The sequence below is a fragment of the Meles meles genome, chromosome 8 (assembly GCF_922984935.1).
Source record: "Meles meles chromosome 8, mMelMel3.1 paternal haplotype, whole genome shotgun sequence".
Lineage (NCBI taxonomy): Eukaryota > Metazoa > Chordata > Mammalia > Carnivora > Mustelidae > Meles > Meles meles.
In genome coordinates, this window is record NC_060073.1 from 30,873,777 (window position 1) to 30,888,174 (window position 14,398).

Genomic DNA, 14,398 nt, shown 5'->3' on the forward strand with positions numbered 1-14,398 from the left:
CTCCCTGCTGAGCAGAGAGCCCGATGCGGGGCTTGATCCCAGGACCCTGAGATCATGACCTGAGCCAAAGGCAGAGGCTTATTAACCCACTGAGCCACCCAGGCGTCCCTTGAAACTATTTCTTCATTTATTCTATAATGGTGAAAATAATACCTATCTCACAAGTGGTTCTGAGAATTAAATGAGATGACTAATGTAAGTTAGATACTAAGTGTCACTGCCCCTTTTCTTTCCTCCTCTGTAAGCAGTCCTGGGTGGAAAAAAAGGCAACAAGCTGTTTGCTGCAATATATATATTTTAATTCAAAGTGAATCGACAGTAATACACCATAAATTCTTATTTTGACACTCACCAAAATAGTCACCTGGAAAACCCGCTTTTTGTGACAAAGTACAGAAGGCTTGGTCACATTTAAATCACTGAGAACTAGAGAGAAATACTAGCGCAAACCGTAATAGACATTACATCCATAAAAATTTTCCCAGTCCTTATTGTAATATTGCACAGTGCAATTGCTACATGGCAAACTAGTGTAGCATGGAAGTAAAAGCAAAAACAAATCAAAGAAAGAAAGCCACAAGTCTAAAATTGTTAAACAGTTAACAGTTCAAACTTAGTAATCAAACCTATATCATTGGGTTCATTAAAACAAATCTTCCTACACCTTGCAGTGTATGATTTAACTTTTACACAACACAAACCAAGATTAAAATTAGTAGTAGAGATTTGAAAAAGTGAAAAGGTTTGCTACTACAGTAACATATTTAAACACCCTGAAGGAAAAGAAAAGTAAATATCAGGGTATTTGGTTTAAAAAAATTGCAAATTAAAATATTATGCAAATATGCAACTTGGAAGTCATGCAGTGTTTTATTTAAGAAAGCGGTGAAACCAAAGAAAACTGGTAAAATGGTTTTAAAGAGGTAAAGGTATAAATCCAAATTTTCTTGTTGGTATATTGAATTTAGAAGTTAGCAGGATTTTGACATTTTTAATTTTTAAAACATTAAAAAGCCCATGATTAGAATCGGTTAAGAGCAGTGTACTCAACCAGGGTACGCCTCTATCAAACTTCACTATTACGAAAACATCTACTGTCCATTTAACGAGACCATCTGAGTCTTGGAAGTGAAATACAGAAAATACGACATTTCAGGGTAGTAAATACGACCCTGGATGAAAGTAAAACTGCGCCAGTTTTGTACCTGTTGTACAAACAGAAATCGATCCTTTGCACTTGATGTTTCTGAAACATCTGCGGCCAGCATTGATACCGTTCCAAGAAGTTAGCAGATACCAGTGATCTGCCGGACCATATAAATAAAATTAATAAGCTGTGGAGGGCAGCAAGTTTACTTAAATAGTGACTCCATAAATTTGCCATCTGTAAATAATCTTTTAAATTAATCTTAGGCTACTCCTTTTTTCTGTGTAATATATATGTATATATATATTTTTATTTATATAAAATGCATAGAATTGATTACTAAAAACACTGAAACTTGTGGGGAAAATTAAGTCCTTCATTTTCAGTGTGACTAAAAATGTACTGCTGGTTTTAATTTTATGATCTAATACTGTAATTTTTAAAATCAATGTCAGGCACATTTATTTCATTGATGATTATTAAATAAAACACTGCTTGTGTTAATGGAGTAAAGAAAAGTTTATCCACTATTAGCTTATTGTCAACGCTGTATTAGAGCTGTACTAGTGGTATGCAATTCATTTATAAAAGAAATGCTGTAAATCCAAAACATTTGAGGAGTTTTACACTCAAATGCTTTGTACTGTTTATTCCAGTAAATGCTGTAAGATTATATTCCAGATTTGAAAGGAAAAAAAGTTAAGTCAAGCCTGCAAGATACAGCTTTCTCAAGTGTCTACAATGCCAGTATGAAAATAAAAAATTAAGTTACATTGATACATCCAAGTTTTTTATATGCAGTGATGAGCACAAACATTAATAGAGATAAAATACTGCTGCAAATAACACACCCCAAAATAACGTATGCAATTATTTTCCATCATTTACAATACAGTAGTTACAATGACACTCCAAACAGAAAAGCAAAGTAAAAAATCAAAACCCCAACTTCTATTTCATGTAATTAGACTTATACAGAAATTAGAAGGCTAAATAACAACTAGTTAATCACCTAATTTCACAGCTATCTGAAGTGGCAATCGTTATATAGCAGCTTATCTATGATACATTCAAGATAAATGATACAATTTATTACTTGCTCATAAGCTAAAACACAGCCTGTTTAATACCTTTCCTTAAATTCCACCTCTACACTACAATATACTTGAGGTCTATGCAAAAAAGTAGCTACCTTTTATATAGGAAATGGATGATTAAGTCTTTGGTGCTGTAAAAGCAACTTCATTTAAACATAACCACCACCACCAAAAAAAGAAAAAAAAAAAAAGAAAATAAGAAGGGAAAAACCCAAGACACACTTCCTAGGAAAGAAAAAGCATGTAATTTCTGTCCCTGACGGAATGTATTAAATAAGCAAACACCACCAACAAGCAAAACAAGTACTACAATGTAAAAATACTTAAAAAAAAAAAAAAATTCTCTCACATGCATAAATGAAAAATTGCACACAAAGAACTCACATCTTTTCAAGCTTCAATAGTAAATATTCTGCTACTATTTATTAAATACTGCATGGTTTGCCCAAGCTAAGATGAAACCACATCATGAATCAATGAGCATTTTGCATTTTCTTTCATTATCTACTCAAAGTCATGCCTACTGCACCTCTAAACATTTTATTAAATCCAATTATATAGCAAACACGCCCAAAATAAACTTAGATTGTATTGCAGTTTCACTTAACAGTATATAAAATGCTGTGTTGTGACAGATATCAACTATCCATTAGATACTGAATCAATTTTTCTTAAGCACTACTAACTGCTTGCTTTTCTTGAAGCTAGATCATTCTGAAAAATCAGACAGCAGAATTCAGCTATAGCAAACATGCTGCCCTCTTAGTAAGGAAAAAACAGCTAACAACCTGAAATCATACCACACAACCAAAAATGAACATTACTCTATCAAAAGAAAACTAAAGAGTAGATCTGAATTTTAAGTGCTGCAGTCCTCAACATTTATATATAGGTAATAACATTAACAACCTCAAATATTTAAGGCACTATGTGTGGGAACGGTTTACAATGCAGCTGAGATTATTAGAACAACATTTAAGAGCAAAGTCTAGGCAACGTTTTGCCCATGCAAAGACACATGCAAATGTAAAGAACAATAGCTCAGTTTCTTAGGTAAGTGACCCAACATTTATACACTAAGACACAGATAATACAATTCACTTGTATGCTGTAATTCTGACGTATGTGCATCCGGTGCTCTAAGTCTGTACACAGAATGGCTTCCCAAATGTGGATGTGTCTTGCACTAGTTAGAAGGCAATTTTATAAAAAATAGCAGGAGCAAAACTGGACTTCTGCTCCCATAAGTCACCTGTCTAGAGTTACTACATAAGAAGATACATGACCAAAGACAAGTTATACCAAATGTGCAAAACACATTAAAAGTGAGTTTTTTTTTTAAAGCTCAAAGTTGTTTAAATTGCACCCAAGTCTACATGATTCAAAAATAATTTTCTTGTGCCATGGCTAATATTTATTAAATACCATGTTTTTATTTTTAATCAAATGTTTATATCATTGAGCTTCCTCAATATACTCTTTTTGAGTTTTCACATATATGGATACTGGCTGAGTTTTGTTGGACTCAATGGAAATCCAGTATATGCAGGTGATGCTGCAATGTAAGAATGTGGTGGGAAGATTGGTTTGTACGGAGTCTGATGAATGGTTGGGGATGGTAACAGACGGGGATTTATGCCCACTGGGACTTGGTGAACTATGCCACTGGGATGAGAGATATTGTAAGTTGGATGCTGTAACATAGGTCTTGAGGTACATGGAGAGGCTAAGAGGTGGGCCACTGGTGCAGCACTACTGAGGGCAGCTGATGATGGGAATGGAAGTAGAGTAGGCTGTCCTCCAAGGTGCGCATTTCCAGCCAGATGGGCATGCACAGCTGTGTGATTGGGGCTTCCGTGAGAAAGAGTGAATGGATTACTGGTCACACTATTAGGTATATAAGCTTGCTGTCTTCGATGTCCGAAGTTTCCATTCCACTCTTGATGCCCAGATCCAAAGTGCTGAACCTATCCAAAAACAAAGAAAAAAAAAAGACTGAAGACACAGTTTATAAGTTAAAAAGAAGGAAAAAAGGGAAATTATGGTACACTCTGTGACCGATCAACCACAGCTGTTCTCTCAGATCTCCACTTCTACTCAACACAGAGAAGAGTGAAATATCAGTTTTGTACATATTAATATTAAACATGTTAATATTTATTACTATGTACTATGATAATATAACACTGCCACTACCAATGCTACTGGTATCACCATCCCCCATCACTACCAATCATTACCATTTGTGGAGCACTTATTTTATGGAAAGCTTAACACCATACCTAGGTGACGGTATTTAATTTCAAAACAACCCTACAACATAGCTATTATTCCCACTAACTGTGGTCCAGGTTTGCTGAAGAGATCTGGCCAAGGTGATATGCATAATACTTGGCAAAGCCAGGATCTGAACACAGATCTGACTCCAACATCTATTCTCTTTTCTTTCCCAAAGTGAATCACAACGGCCGGGTACAGTACTGACCAGATGGAAAGGACTCGGTAAGGTGTGACTATTACCATGACTGACACAACAAATGCAGCCATCAATCCACTAGTGTGCATTCTGAGTGGAAGACATTAAGACAACAGACATACTAAAAAATTATTTGAGAGAATCGAAAAGCCTAATCTTTCTGAAGAATTCAGGTTCTACGGATAATCTGCATGAGACTGAATTCTCCTTAGTATGTGAGATGATGAAAAGGGATACATCTCTCAAGACTGCGTACAGTGTCAGAATCTTTTTTCCTCCAAAATGAAACACTGCTTCCAAATGAAACACCACTAATTTTGAATCCCAAAGACTCTTGTGACTTCACAAAACATACCTGACTGAAATTCAAATGCTGCTGCTGGAATGCTGATGTCAGTTTCTGCTGACGATTACCCACCGTGGAAGGCTGGTTTAATCTCCCAGGAGCGGATCGGCCTTTTATTAATGGCTGGCATATAGAATCTGGCAACGAACAAAACAGTAGACAGTTGATGCTTTTCCCTTCTCATGTAAAAATCAGAAAGGTCTTTAGATATTTTACACAGTACTGATTTGACAAACTTTAAAATTACATAAAGAGAAAAAACATCTTATGGTTCACAGCACCAAATGATATTAGGAAAGATTTCCTTTCTGTGACAGATTTGGCAGGATCAAGTTGGAAACTGAGAGATGACTTCTGGCAATGTTATTCTCGAAGGTTCCCAAATTAAGACTTTTTGAAGGGCTAATAGGGCAGACTCAGTTTACCCGTGTTTGCCATATGGTCATCGGCATTTAATCCATTCTCTAGTCCCATTGGTGGCACCACAACAGTACAAACAGCTGGTTTGGTCTCCGTGTTGGCCGAGGTCACCAGCTCCGTGTTCTGATGAGTGTCTTCCACAAAGCTGCTCTCTGCAAAGGGACTGTCATGTCCCGAAGAGTCTGACGTTGGAGAGCCATCCACAGTATCACAACCACTTTCCTGTTCTTCATCTGACATGCTACAAGAAAGTATTTTTATGAGTAATATGTTTTTCAACATTACATCTAAAGTTAAGTACTATCCAGGCTCCAGCAAATTAAAGAGAATTTCATTCAGTTATTTCGTATCTAATTACAAATTCTTCCTTGTCCAATAACCTTTTCTTCATAGACTTTCTAGACTCTCACGTTACTTCTCTATTCAGACAGTTAACCCTACTCCTATCCTGTTTAGGTAATCATTTTGGGACTTTATTTTCTCTCCTTTCCCTTCCCACTTCATTCTTAGTAGTGATTTATAAAATTCCACTTTATAGGGTGCCTGGGTGGCTCAGTGGGTTAAGCCTCTGCCTTCGGCTCAGGTCATGATCTCAGGGTCCTGGGGTGGAGGTCTGCATCGGGCTCTCTGCTCGGTGGGGAGCCTGCTTCTCCCTCCCTCTCTGCGATCTCTCTCTGTCAAATAAATAAATAAAATCTTTAAAAAAAAAAATTCCATGTTATAAACTCCAGAAAATCTCATCAAGACACTACAAAAGAGGGGTGCCTGGGTGGCTCAGTCGTCGGGCGTCTGCCTTTGGCTCAAGTCATGATCCCAGGATACTGTGATTAAGCCCCATGTTAGGATCCCTTCTCAGCGGGAAGGCTGCTTCTCCCCCTCTCACTCCCCCTGCTTGTGTTGCCTCTCTGTCTCTCTCTGTCAAATAAATAAGTAAAATCTTAAAAAAAAAAAAAAAAAAGGACACTACAAAAGAGCCACTATTCTGGATAATTAAATGAAATATAAAAACATAATCACGTGACCTAGATGATATATGAAATTAAATTCCAATGTTAGGATTCATTATCTTTAGTGGTAATTGGGGTCCTTTTAACTAAACCTTGATCTGAAAGGTCTTCCCCATCTCTCTAAAGGCCTATCCAGAGTCCCCTATTTTCCTTCTCTTCCTGCCCCCTCAGGCCATGAAAATCTCTCCCCTCTTGGAGAGAGCAGTGATGGTCTCTCCTTTTTAAATTAACATATAATGTATTATTTATTTCAGGGGTACAGGTCCATGATTCATCAGTCTTACATAATTCTCAGCATTTACCACAGCACATACCCTCCCCAATGTCCATCACCCAGCCACCCCAACCCTCCCACTCCCTTCCACTCCAAGAATCCTCAGTTTGTTTCCTGAGATTAAGAGTCTTTTTTTTTTTTTAATATTTTATTTATTTGACAGAGAGAAATCACAACTAGGTAGAGAGGCAGCCAGAGAAAGAGGAGGAAGCAGGCTCCCTGCGGAGCAGAGAGCCCGATGTGGGGCTCGATCCCAGGATCCTGGGATCACGACCCGAGCCGAAGGCAGAGGCTTTAACCCACTGAGCCACCCAGGCGCCCCGAGATTAAGAGTCTCTTATGGTTTGTCTCCCTCTCTGGTTTCATCTTGTTTCATTTTTGGGATGCCTGGGTGGCTCAGTTGGTTGGACGACTGCCTTCGGCTCAGGTCATGATCCCGGAGTCCCGGGATCGAGTCCCACACTGGGCTCCCAGCTCTGCAGGAAGTCTGCTTCTCCCTCCGACCTTCTCCTCGCTCATGTTCTCTCTCATCGTCTCTCTCTCAAATAAATAAATAAAATCTTTAAAAAAAAAAAATCTTGTTTCATTTTTTTCCCTCTCTTCCCCTATGATCCTCTTTCTTGTTTCTCAAATTCCTCATATCAGTGAGATCATATGATAATTGCTTTTCTCTGACTGACTTAGTGATGGTCTATTTTAATCATTCATTTCATACTTAACAATTTGAAGCATCTCTTTTAATATACGTACTTTTTAAAAATATTTTTTTTAAAATTTGTATTTATTTATTTGACAGACAGAGATCACAAGTAGGCAGAGAGGCAGGCAGAGAGAGAGGAGGAAATAGGCTCCCCGCTGAGCAGAGAGCCCAATGCAGGGCTCGATCCCAGGACCCTGAGACCACGACCTGAGCCGAAGGCAGAGGTTTAACCCACTGAGCCACCCAGGTGCCCCTATATATATACTTTTAGTTATATATTTATTTGTATATTTACATAATATATTTTTCTATAGATATACATATTTACAGAAATGTGTATATATACATCAACTTTCAAACCATATTATAAGCAGTTCACAAAAAGATGTGTTAAAACTTCTTTACATCTGAGACGCCTGGGTGGCTCAGTTGGTTAAGCAGCTGCCTTCGGCTCAGGTCATGATCCCAGCGTCCTGGGATCGAGTCCCACATCAGGCTCCTTGCTCAGTGGGGAGCCTGCTTCTCCCTCTGACTCTGCCTTCCACTCTGTCTGCCTGTGCTCCCTCTCTCCCTCTCTCTCTCTCTGACAAATAAATAAAATCTTAAAAAAAAAAAAAAAAACTTCTTTACATCTTCCAAAATATTCAATACCGTATTTCCCAACCAAGAAAAAAAGAGAAAACAAATGTATAAAATTAAGACTTAAGAATTTTTCAAATTTTGTTTCCACTAAAAAAAGAATTTCCAAAAGTTGAAATCAAATGTATTTTACTGAGATCTTTATGGTTTATCTCTTCATGTGCTGGGATAGCATGCTGATGAGGAAAAGCTCACTACTTTAGTGGCAATGCATGTCCCTGGCCAAAAAAAAGTAGGAAAGGAAAGTAAAACCATGCAAATCAGTCACCAATGAGAGAAAAAAATCATACTGGATACCTTACTGACAGTGGTTTATTACTTTATTATGCAAAAATTCCTTTTATTTTCCCAAAATATATATTTTGCTCTATGTTCTTATTCCAAATTGAAGTAATAATTGTAGTCCACGGAGAACTTGAGGACATGGCTTTTTCTATCCTTTCAAAAACAAATGATTCCTTAAAACTCATTTATTAGAAGCTCAATTTTTCATTTAGATGTGTTCTACAACAATAAAAGAAAAGCATTACTTAAAACCCAAGTTTCTAGGGGTGCCCGGGTGGCTCAGTCGGTTACACATTTGCCTTGGGCTCAGGTCATGATCCCAGGGTCCTGGGATCAAGTTCTGCATCAGGCTCTCTGCTCGGAGGGGAGCTTGCTTCTCCCTCTTCCTCTGTCTGCCACTCTCCCTGCTGTGCTCTCTCTCTCTATATATATATCAAATAAACAAATAAAATCTTAAAAACAAACAAAAAAACCACAACCAAACAAAAAGCTCAAGTTTCTAAAAAGTGATCTGGTTAAAAAATTATATTCATGAGAGAAGCCACTGTGGTAAACCGACAGGCACTTATTTACATAAACAACAAAAGAAATCACAGGCTTTTCAGCAGAGCCCGTATTCACGGTATGTCACCACATATTCCCTTACCTGTTGGGTCTCTTGCAAGGGGATGGGCTGGACTGGCCTGAGGAGCTGGTGCTCAGAGTACTGTCAGGACTACTTAATGAACACATCCGGTCGATATTCAAAGTGCTCTGGCAAGCTTCACAATCCAGACTATCTTTACATCTAGCAAAAGAGGGATGGAAAAACCATAGGTCAAAAATGAGAAGTAGCCCAAATTTCCATTATTTAATTAAGGATACGAAGCAGTTCAGTGTGCCCTACATGGACAAAAACCTACAGTTTACTAATAGAGGAGAAATACTATAATAATCATGTTAATTACTATTCAGGATGTTTACTCCAAAGGACATTGACAGACCAGAGGTAAGTCCCAGAACGGTGTTTTTCAGCACACCAGAGGGCGCCATCACTATGTAAGGAGGTGGCATCAACACTAGGAACTGCTTTGGGCACTTACTCTCTGAGTGAGTGTCTCTGGGATGGCTCCTCCTCATCAGTGTCACTGCTAATAGTGATCACACTCACTGCTGGGCTTGGGGAGTCAGCAATGATGATGGTTTGCCGCTGTTTGTCGGAAACTGATGAATCAGAGTCCTGCCGGACAGATGTTTCACAACAGTCTCTTGCCTCTGCTTCTGAGTTACGATTGTCCTGTGTTTCTATACAACGTACTTCCTCGACATCCTTCCCATTTACTATCTTTGGAGAAATAAATGTTGAATGTGGGACATTCGTATTCTGCAACGAATTACTCCTGCAATCAAAGGAATAACGTGTCATTCCTATAATCAAAATATACACGTGACATTTTTCCAAGACATCTTGTTAAAATGAACAATGTTAAGCTTCATGTGTTCAAGATCATGTATATAACATACTAACATACAGATTGTTTTATAAATATGTTATCTCCAGAACTATCACTGTAGATTGCAGTTACATACATTAAAATGGTCATTTCTTGGTAAATGTGGTATCTGAGTGTCTAAAATTGTCTAAAATAATACGTAGATAATAAATCAAAAGGGCAATAAAGACAATCTTACCAACTGAAAGCATTTATTTCCTCTCTTCCTGGCTCCCATTCCATTAGTTTTACCAAAATACCTCTGAGAAATTGAGAAGGGAGCTGGCTTAGTGTTTGTAACAAAGCTATCAAAGAGGTCATTTTGAATAAAACAGAGTGACCCTTTAGTGTACATGCAAAATTTAAAGACTAATTTTCAAAATGCAGAGGAAAGTTAACCTACGGACACTGACCTGTTGTGGCACAGCTTGTTTTTCTTCGCAGTGGCAGGCTGAGGCCACACAACATGCGCGATGCCCACACTAATTGGCTGTGGGGCCGACAGAGTTATCTGATTGGTTAGAAGAGGTTGTGGCATCACTGAGCTATAATGATTACTATGTGAAATCATTTTCCTAGGGAGAAAAGTTTAGAAAAATTGAATCCCTTCTAGAGAAAGATGTATTTTGCAAACTTCACAAACAAGTATTTTCGTTTTTAACTTACCCCCAGTCTCCGAGCCTTTGGGAACCAGCCACCCCCTCAGAGGTTAACGCAGTAGTCGCAGGAGCCACGGGTGTGACCTGCTGCCAGGCAGGTATGAGCATCTGCTGTGTTCGGCCAGACCAGGTCTGCTAAACCAGAAGCAAAGAAAAGCCTGTGAGTTACAAGTAATTCATCATTACTCCATCTTAAAATCAAAAATACATTACAGTAATGATCATTAATAATTAGTAAAAGTTAAAGCCAATAACTCCAGAAGATGGAATTCCCATCCAGATCACTTTCACTATTTCTCAGCAGCACAGGCTGGTATATTACAAGTAGATCAGTGCCTTACTTGAGAATAAGGACGACTGCACATGTGCAAAAATAATAATTACCAACCTGGGAGAGAACTCCGGGTCGGATCTGTAGTGGCTGTATAGCTGGGGCCTGAGTTACAAGGGGAACTGTGTTATCTACTCTTAGTGAATAACTAGTAGGTTTACCGTGTGTTGCAGGAATACCTATGAAAAAGGGAAAAGAAAACACAGTTCTTAAATCAAAAACTATTTCTCTGAGTTCACTTACAAAACTCTTTTAAATTTAAAGAATTGCTAAAATTCTGATTAGGATTTTAAAACCATCTCCGACATAAAATGTTCATAGCATTAACAAAGCAATCCATTAGGAAAGTGAGGTTCCTTCTACCTACCTAATGGTACATCATTCCAAAAATTGATATAAAGCTTCTCCTTCTACTGCTTTAAAATGCACACCACCAAGTCCAATCATTTATTTTTCTTGAAACCTCCCATTCCTTTTAAAGTTTGCTATTCTAGCTTTATTTCCTTTTTAAATAGTTTTGCCACTATGATAAAGGACATGGAAAGGTGAGTCTAGCCCAACATCCTGATCTTCTAGCAGCTAATGTACATCTTCTCATACAAACTCAGCTATGCTTAGTATTCTCTTCTTTAAGAACTCTAACAGGATCTTACACTTTTGGCATCAGGGGGGGGCGGGGGGAATGTATCATAACTTCACACTTCAATGGCCATGATGGTTTACCTGAGTCAAGAAAATTCAGGGATGATACACTCATTTCAACCTCCAAAGAAAAAGCAAAAATAATCTTTCATGCCTAATAGGATGATACAGTTGAGTTTTAACCAATGTGGCTTACTCTACTAGTATTCGTAGGAGAAAGCTACTGGAACTCCAAGACAAACATGTTCCACTTTGCTCAACCACTAGGAAAATTGGAAAGCAGGACTGCCAATCATGTTAATCCTGTTAATACTTCTATGTCATATATTGCAAAAGTACCTTGCAAATACTGTCTTATATTAAACTTTGAAACAGTGAAATAGTATCACCTCAAATGAGAACTTTGACTCAAGATTTTATGGATACTCTCCAAGCTCAGAAAGCTCAGTTATGAGACTAAATTCACTATTTCAGAGTTCCAGTCTCCTGAGCAGTGACTTTCAACATAGGCTGACAGATTATTTCAGTATCAGTAGTTTTTGCATAAACGTGATCTTATGTGTTTCTGATCAGTTGTAAGAGAAAAATACTACAATTGTTTTATTTTACTATTGAAAATAACCCTATAATTTTATTGCACAAATACATTATAAGTGTTAATCCTAAAGAGAATGTGAATTTGGCTGTGTTTATTTTTCTTCATAGAGGCTTTTCTCCTACCACCAGGGTGTTCTACCTACTGAGCTCCACCTAAAAAGCTAGAATTAAGTTTAACAAAGATCTACAGATTATTTTTTTTAAACTGACCTTCTCACTCTTCCAAAAAGCATGTCTTGATCAGCAAATTCTCCAAGAAATGGAATATAAGCATACCCAGGCAGTGTAGATATATGGCAGCAATAGATAATCTCATCAGAGAAAAAAGCAGAATTCACTTGGACAAGGATGAAAGGACAGAGCGAATTCTCAAATCCCAACAAAAATCAAGCTGCCCTTAAATTAGCCTCATAATTGAAGTCTTATAATAAGAATTCTCCTATTATCTTCTCTCCTCGTGAGGTCTAACTTATTTTTATTAACTTCAACGCGGTTAAGATTCCAATTTTCTATATAGTTATTAGGTTAGCTGAAACTTCATCTTTGTTTAATTAGATTTGCTTTAATACCTGCACAGCAGGGCACAAAAGCTTAAAAATTGTTCTAGTACAACAGGAGAATTCTGTTGAATTGTATTTGATTCTAAAACAGCAGCTTTCAACCAGAGGGGATGAATAACTAGCTCTTCAGATTGCCAAAATAATGCTAAATATTTGTTTAATATATACATTCAAATTTGTTAAGTAAGAGCTTGCCCAAGTCTTTCTTAACCTAAAAAAGGTACAGTGTATGGCTATAGAACCAATATAGCTATATCTACATGTTATATGTATAGTATGGAGAATATATGAAAGGCATGATGAACCTATACACTGTACCCCCAAAGTAAAAAATGGAAAGTGGGACAGACATAAAATTTACTTAAAATACAAACTACAATGGTGCTATAACTGCTCCCCAACAACTGCCCAATAACTATTTAAAATGTTTCTTCAGGGGCACCTGGGTGGCTCAGTCATTAAGCATCTGCCTTCAGCACAGGTCATGATCCTAGGATCCTGGGATCGAGCCCTGCATCAGGCTCTCTGCTAAGCAGAGAGCCTGCTTCTCCCTCTCCCTCTACTTGTGCTCTCTACTGCTCTGTCAAATAAATAAATAAAATCCTTAAAAATAAAAGAATAAAGTAAAATCTTTCTCCAAAATGGACTGGGAGCACATTATGAGTGAAAGCACTAAGAAGACCAATATTGGGATTTTCTACAGAGATCCTAAAGCAGATTAGAGGGAAAGCTAGACACTATACTAAGACAAGAAATGATGAGCCAACATATTTACAAAACCTACATGTCCTGCTACAATGTACCTGTTACACAAGCTAACAAGTATTTTGCTTTGTCTTAACCGCTAATTCTAGTTCCCAAATATTGTTCTTGGCATCTAAAAAGTTAATGAGTCTGCTGGTATCTCCTTTTCCTTTGCTTACCCTCATTATGAACCAATCATATAGCTGTTGGCATTTGTATAATGTATAGAAAGGTTACTAATCTTTTACCAACTATAAGGCACATTCAAAGAGAAAAGATTTCTCTGATGCCTCACTGAATGTTTTAAGAATGATGCTTGACTGTGTTTAGAAATGTATCTCACAAGCCTTTTAAATTTTTGCTACAAACAGAAGGTAGACACTGAAAAAAAGAGCTGCTATTCTAAATCTTGATGAGCTACTCTACACTGCAAGTGAGTAATCCTCAAGTTGACTTTGGTAAACAGGGGGAAATTATCAGAAAAGAATCTGGGGGCGCCTGTGTGGCTCAGTTGGTTAAGTATCCAAATTTTGGTCTCGGCTCAGCTCTTGATCTCAAGATAAGTTCAAGCTTCACTGGGCTCCACACTGAGCACGGAGCCTACTTCAACAAAAAAGAACTTACTCTATTTATTAGTACAGAGTAAAAACTCATTTAAGTGAAAATGCATCTGTCAAGACCTCACTTACATGGTAACTGATTAAAAAACAGAGAAGTATCAGTCTTGCGTGCTCAAGTATTTAGAAGTAAAATGTCTACCACTACCAAACAATGTTCACACTGGTTGAATCTAGGGCAGAAGGCATTATGTTATTCTTTTTGAACTTTTCTATAGGTTTGAAATTTTTATAATTAACAACTAAGGAAAAACAAAGAAATAAACACAACATCTTTAAAAGTGCTGACATCATGATGATGTGGGTGTTTTTATTACCCACGGCCATGGGTTACTACCGCAGATACTTACAGACCACCCTGGCCCACAATTTCATCTTTAAAAAT

At 37.6% G+C, this 14,398-nt stretch overlaps 1 protein-coding gene across 5 annotated transcripts in view; it reads right to left on the reverse strand.

Moving 5' to 3' along the window:
• Positions 1–277: 277 nt before the first annotated feature.
• Positions 278–14,398, reverse strand: part of HIPK3 (homeodomain interacting protein kinase 3) — a 96,348-nt gene continuing 82,227 nt past the window's right edge. For 2 of the 5 annotated variants that reach the window (XM_046015638.1, XM_046015639.1), the window contains exons 9-17: positions 10,911–11,032; positions 10,530–10,657; positions 10,277–10,438; positions 10,063–10,125; positions 9,474–9,770; positions 9,038–9,178; positions 5,492–5,727; positions 5,076–5,203; positions 278–4,211 (exon numbers count right to left, since the gene is read on the reverse strand). In XM_046015638.1, coding sequence (XP_045871594.1) covers positions 3,735–4,211; positions 5,076–5,203; positions 5,492–5,727; positions 9,038–9,178; positions 9,474–9,770; positions 10,063–10,125; positions 10,277–10,438; positions 10,530–10,657; positions 10,911–11,032 — 1,754 coding nt within the window. In that variant the 3' untranslated portion in view covers positions 278–3,734. The remainder of the gene's footprint in view (positions 4,212–5,075; positions 5,204–5,491; positions 5,728–9,037; positions 9,179–9,473; positions 9,771–10,062; positions 10,126–10,276; positions 10,439–10,529; positions 10,658–10,910; positions 11,033–14,398) is intronic. The other 3 variants (XM_046015640.1, XM_046015642.1, XM_046015641.1) reach the window with 3 other exon arrangements.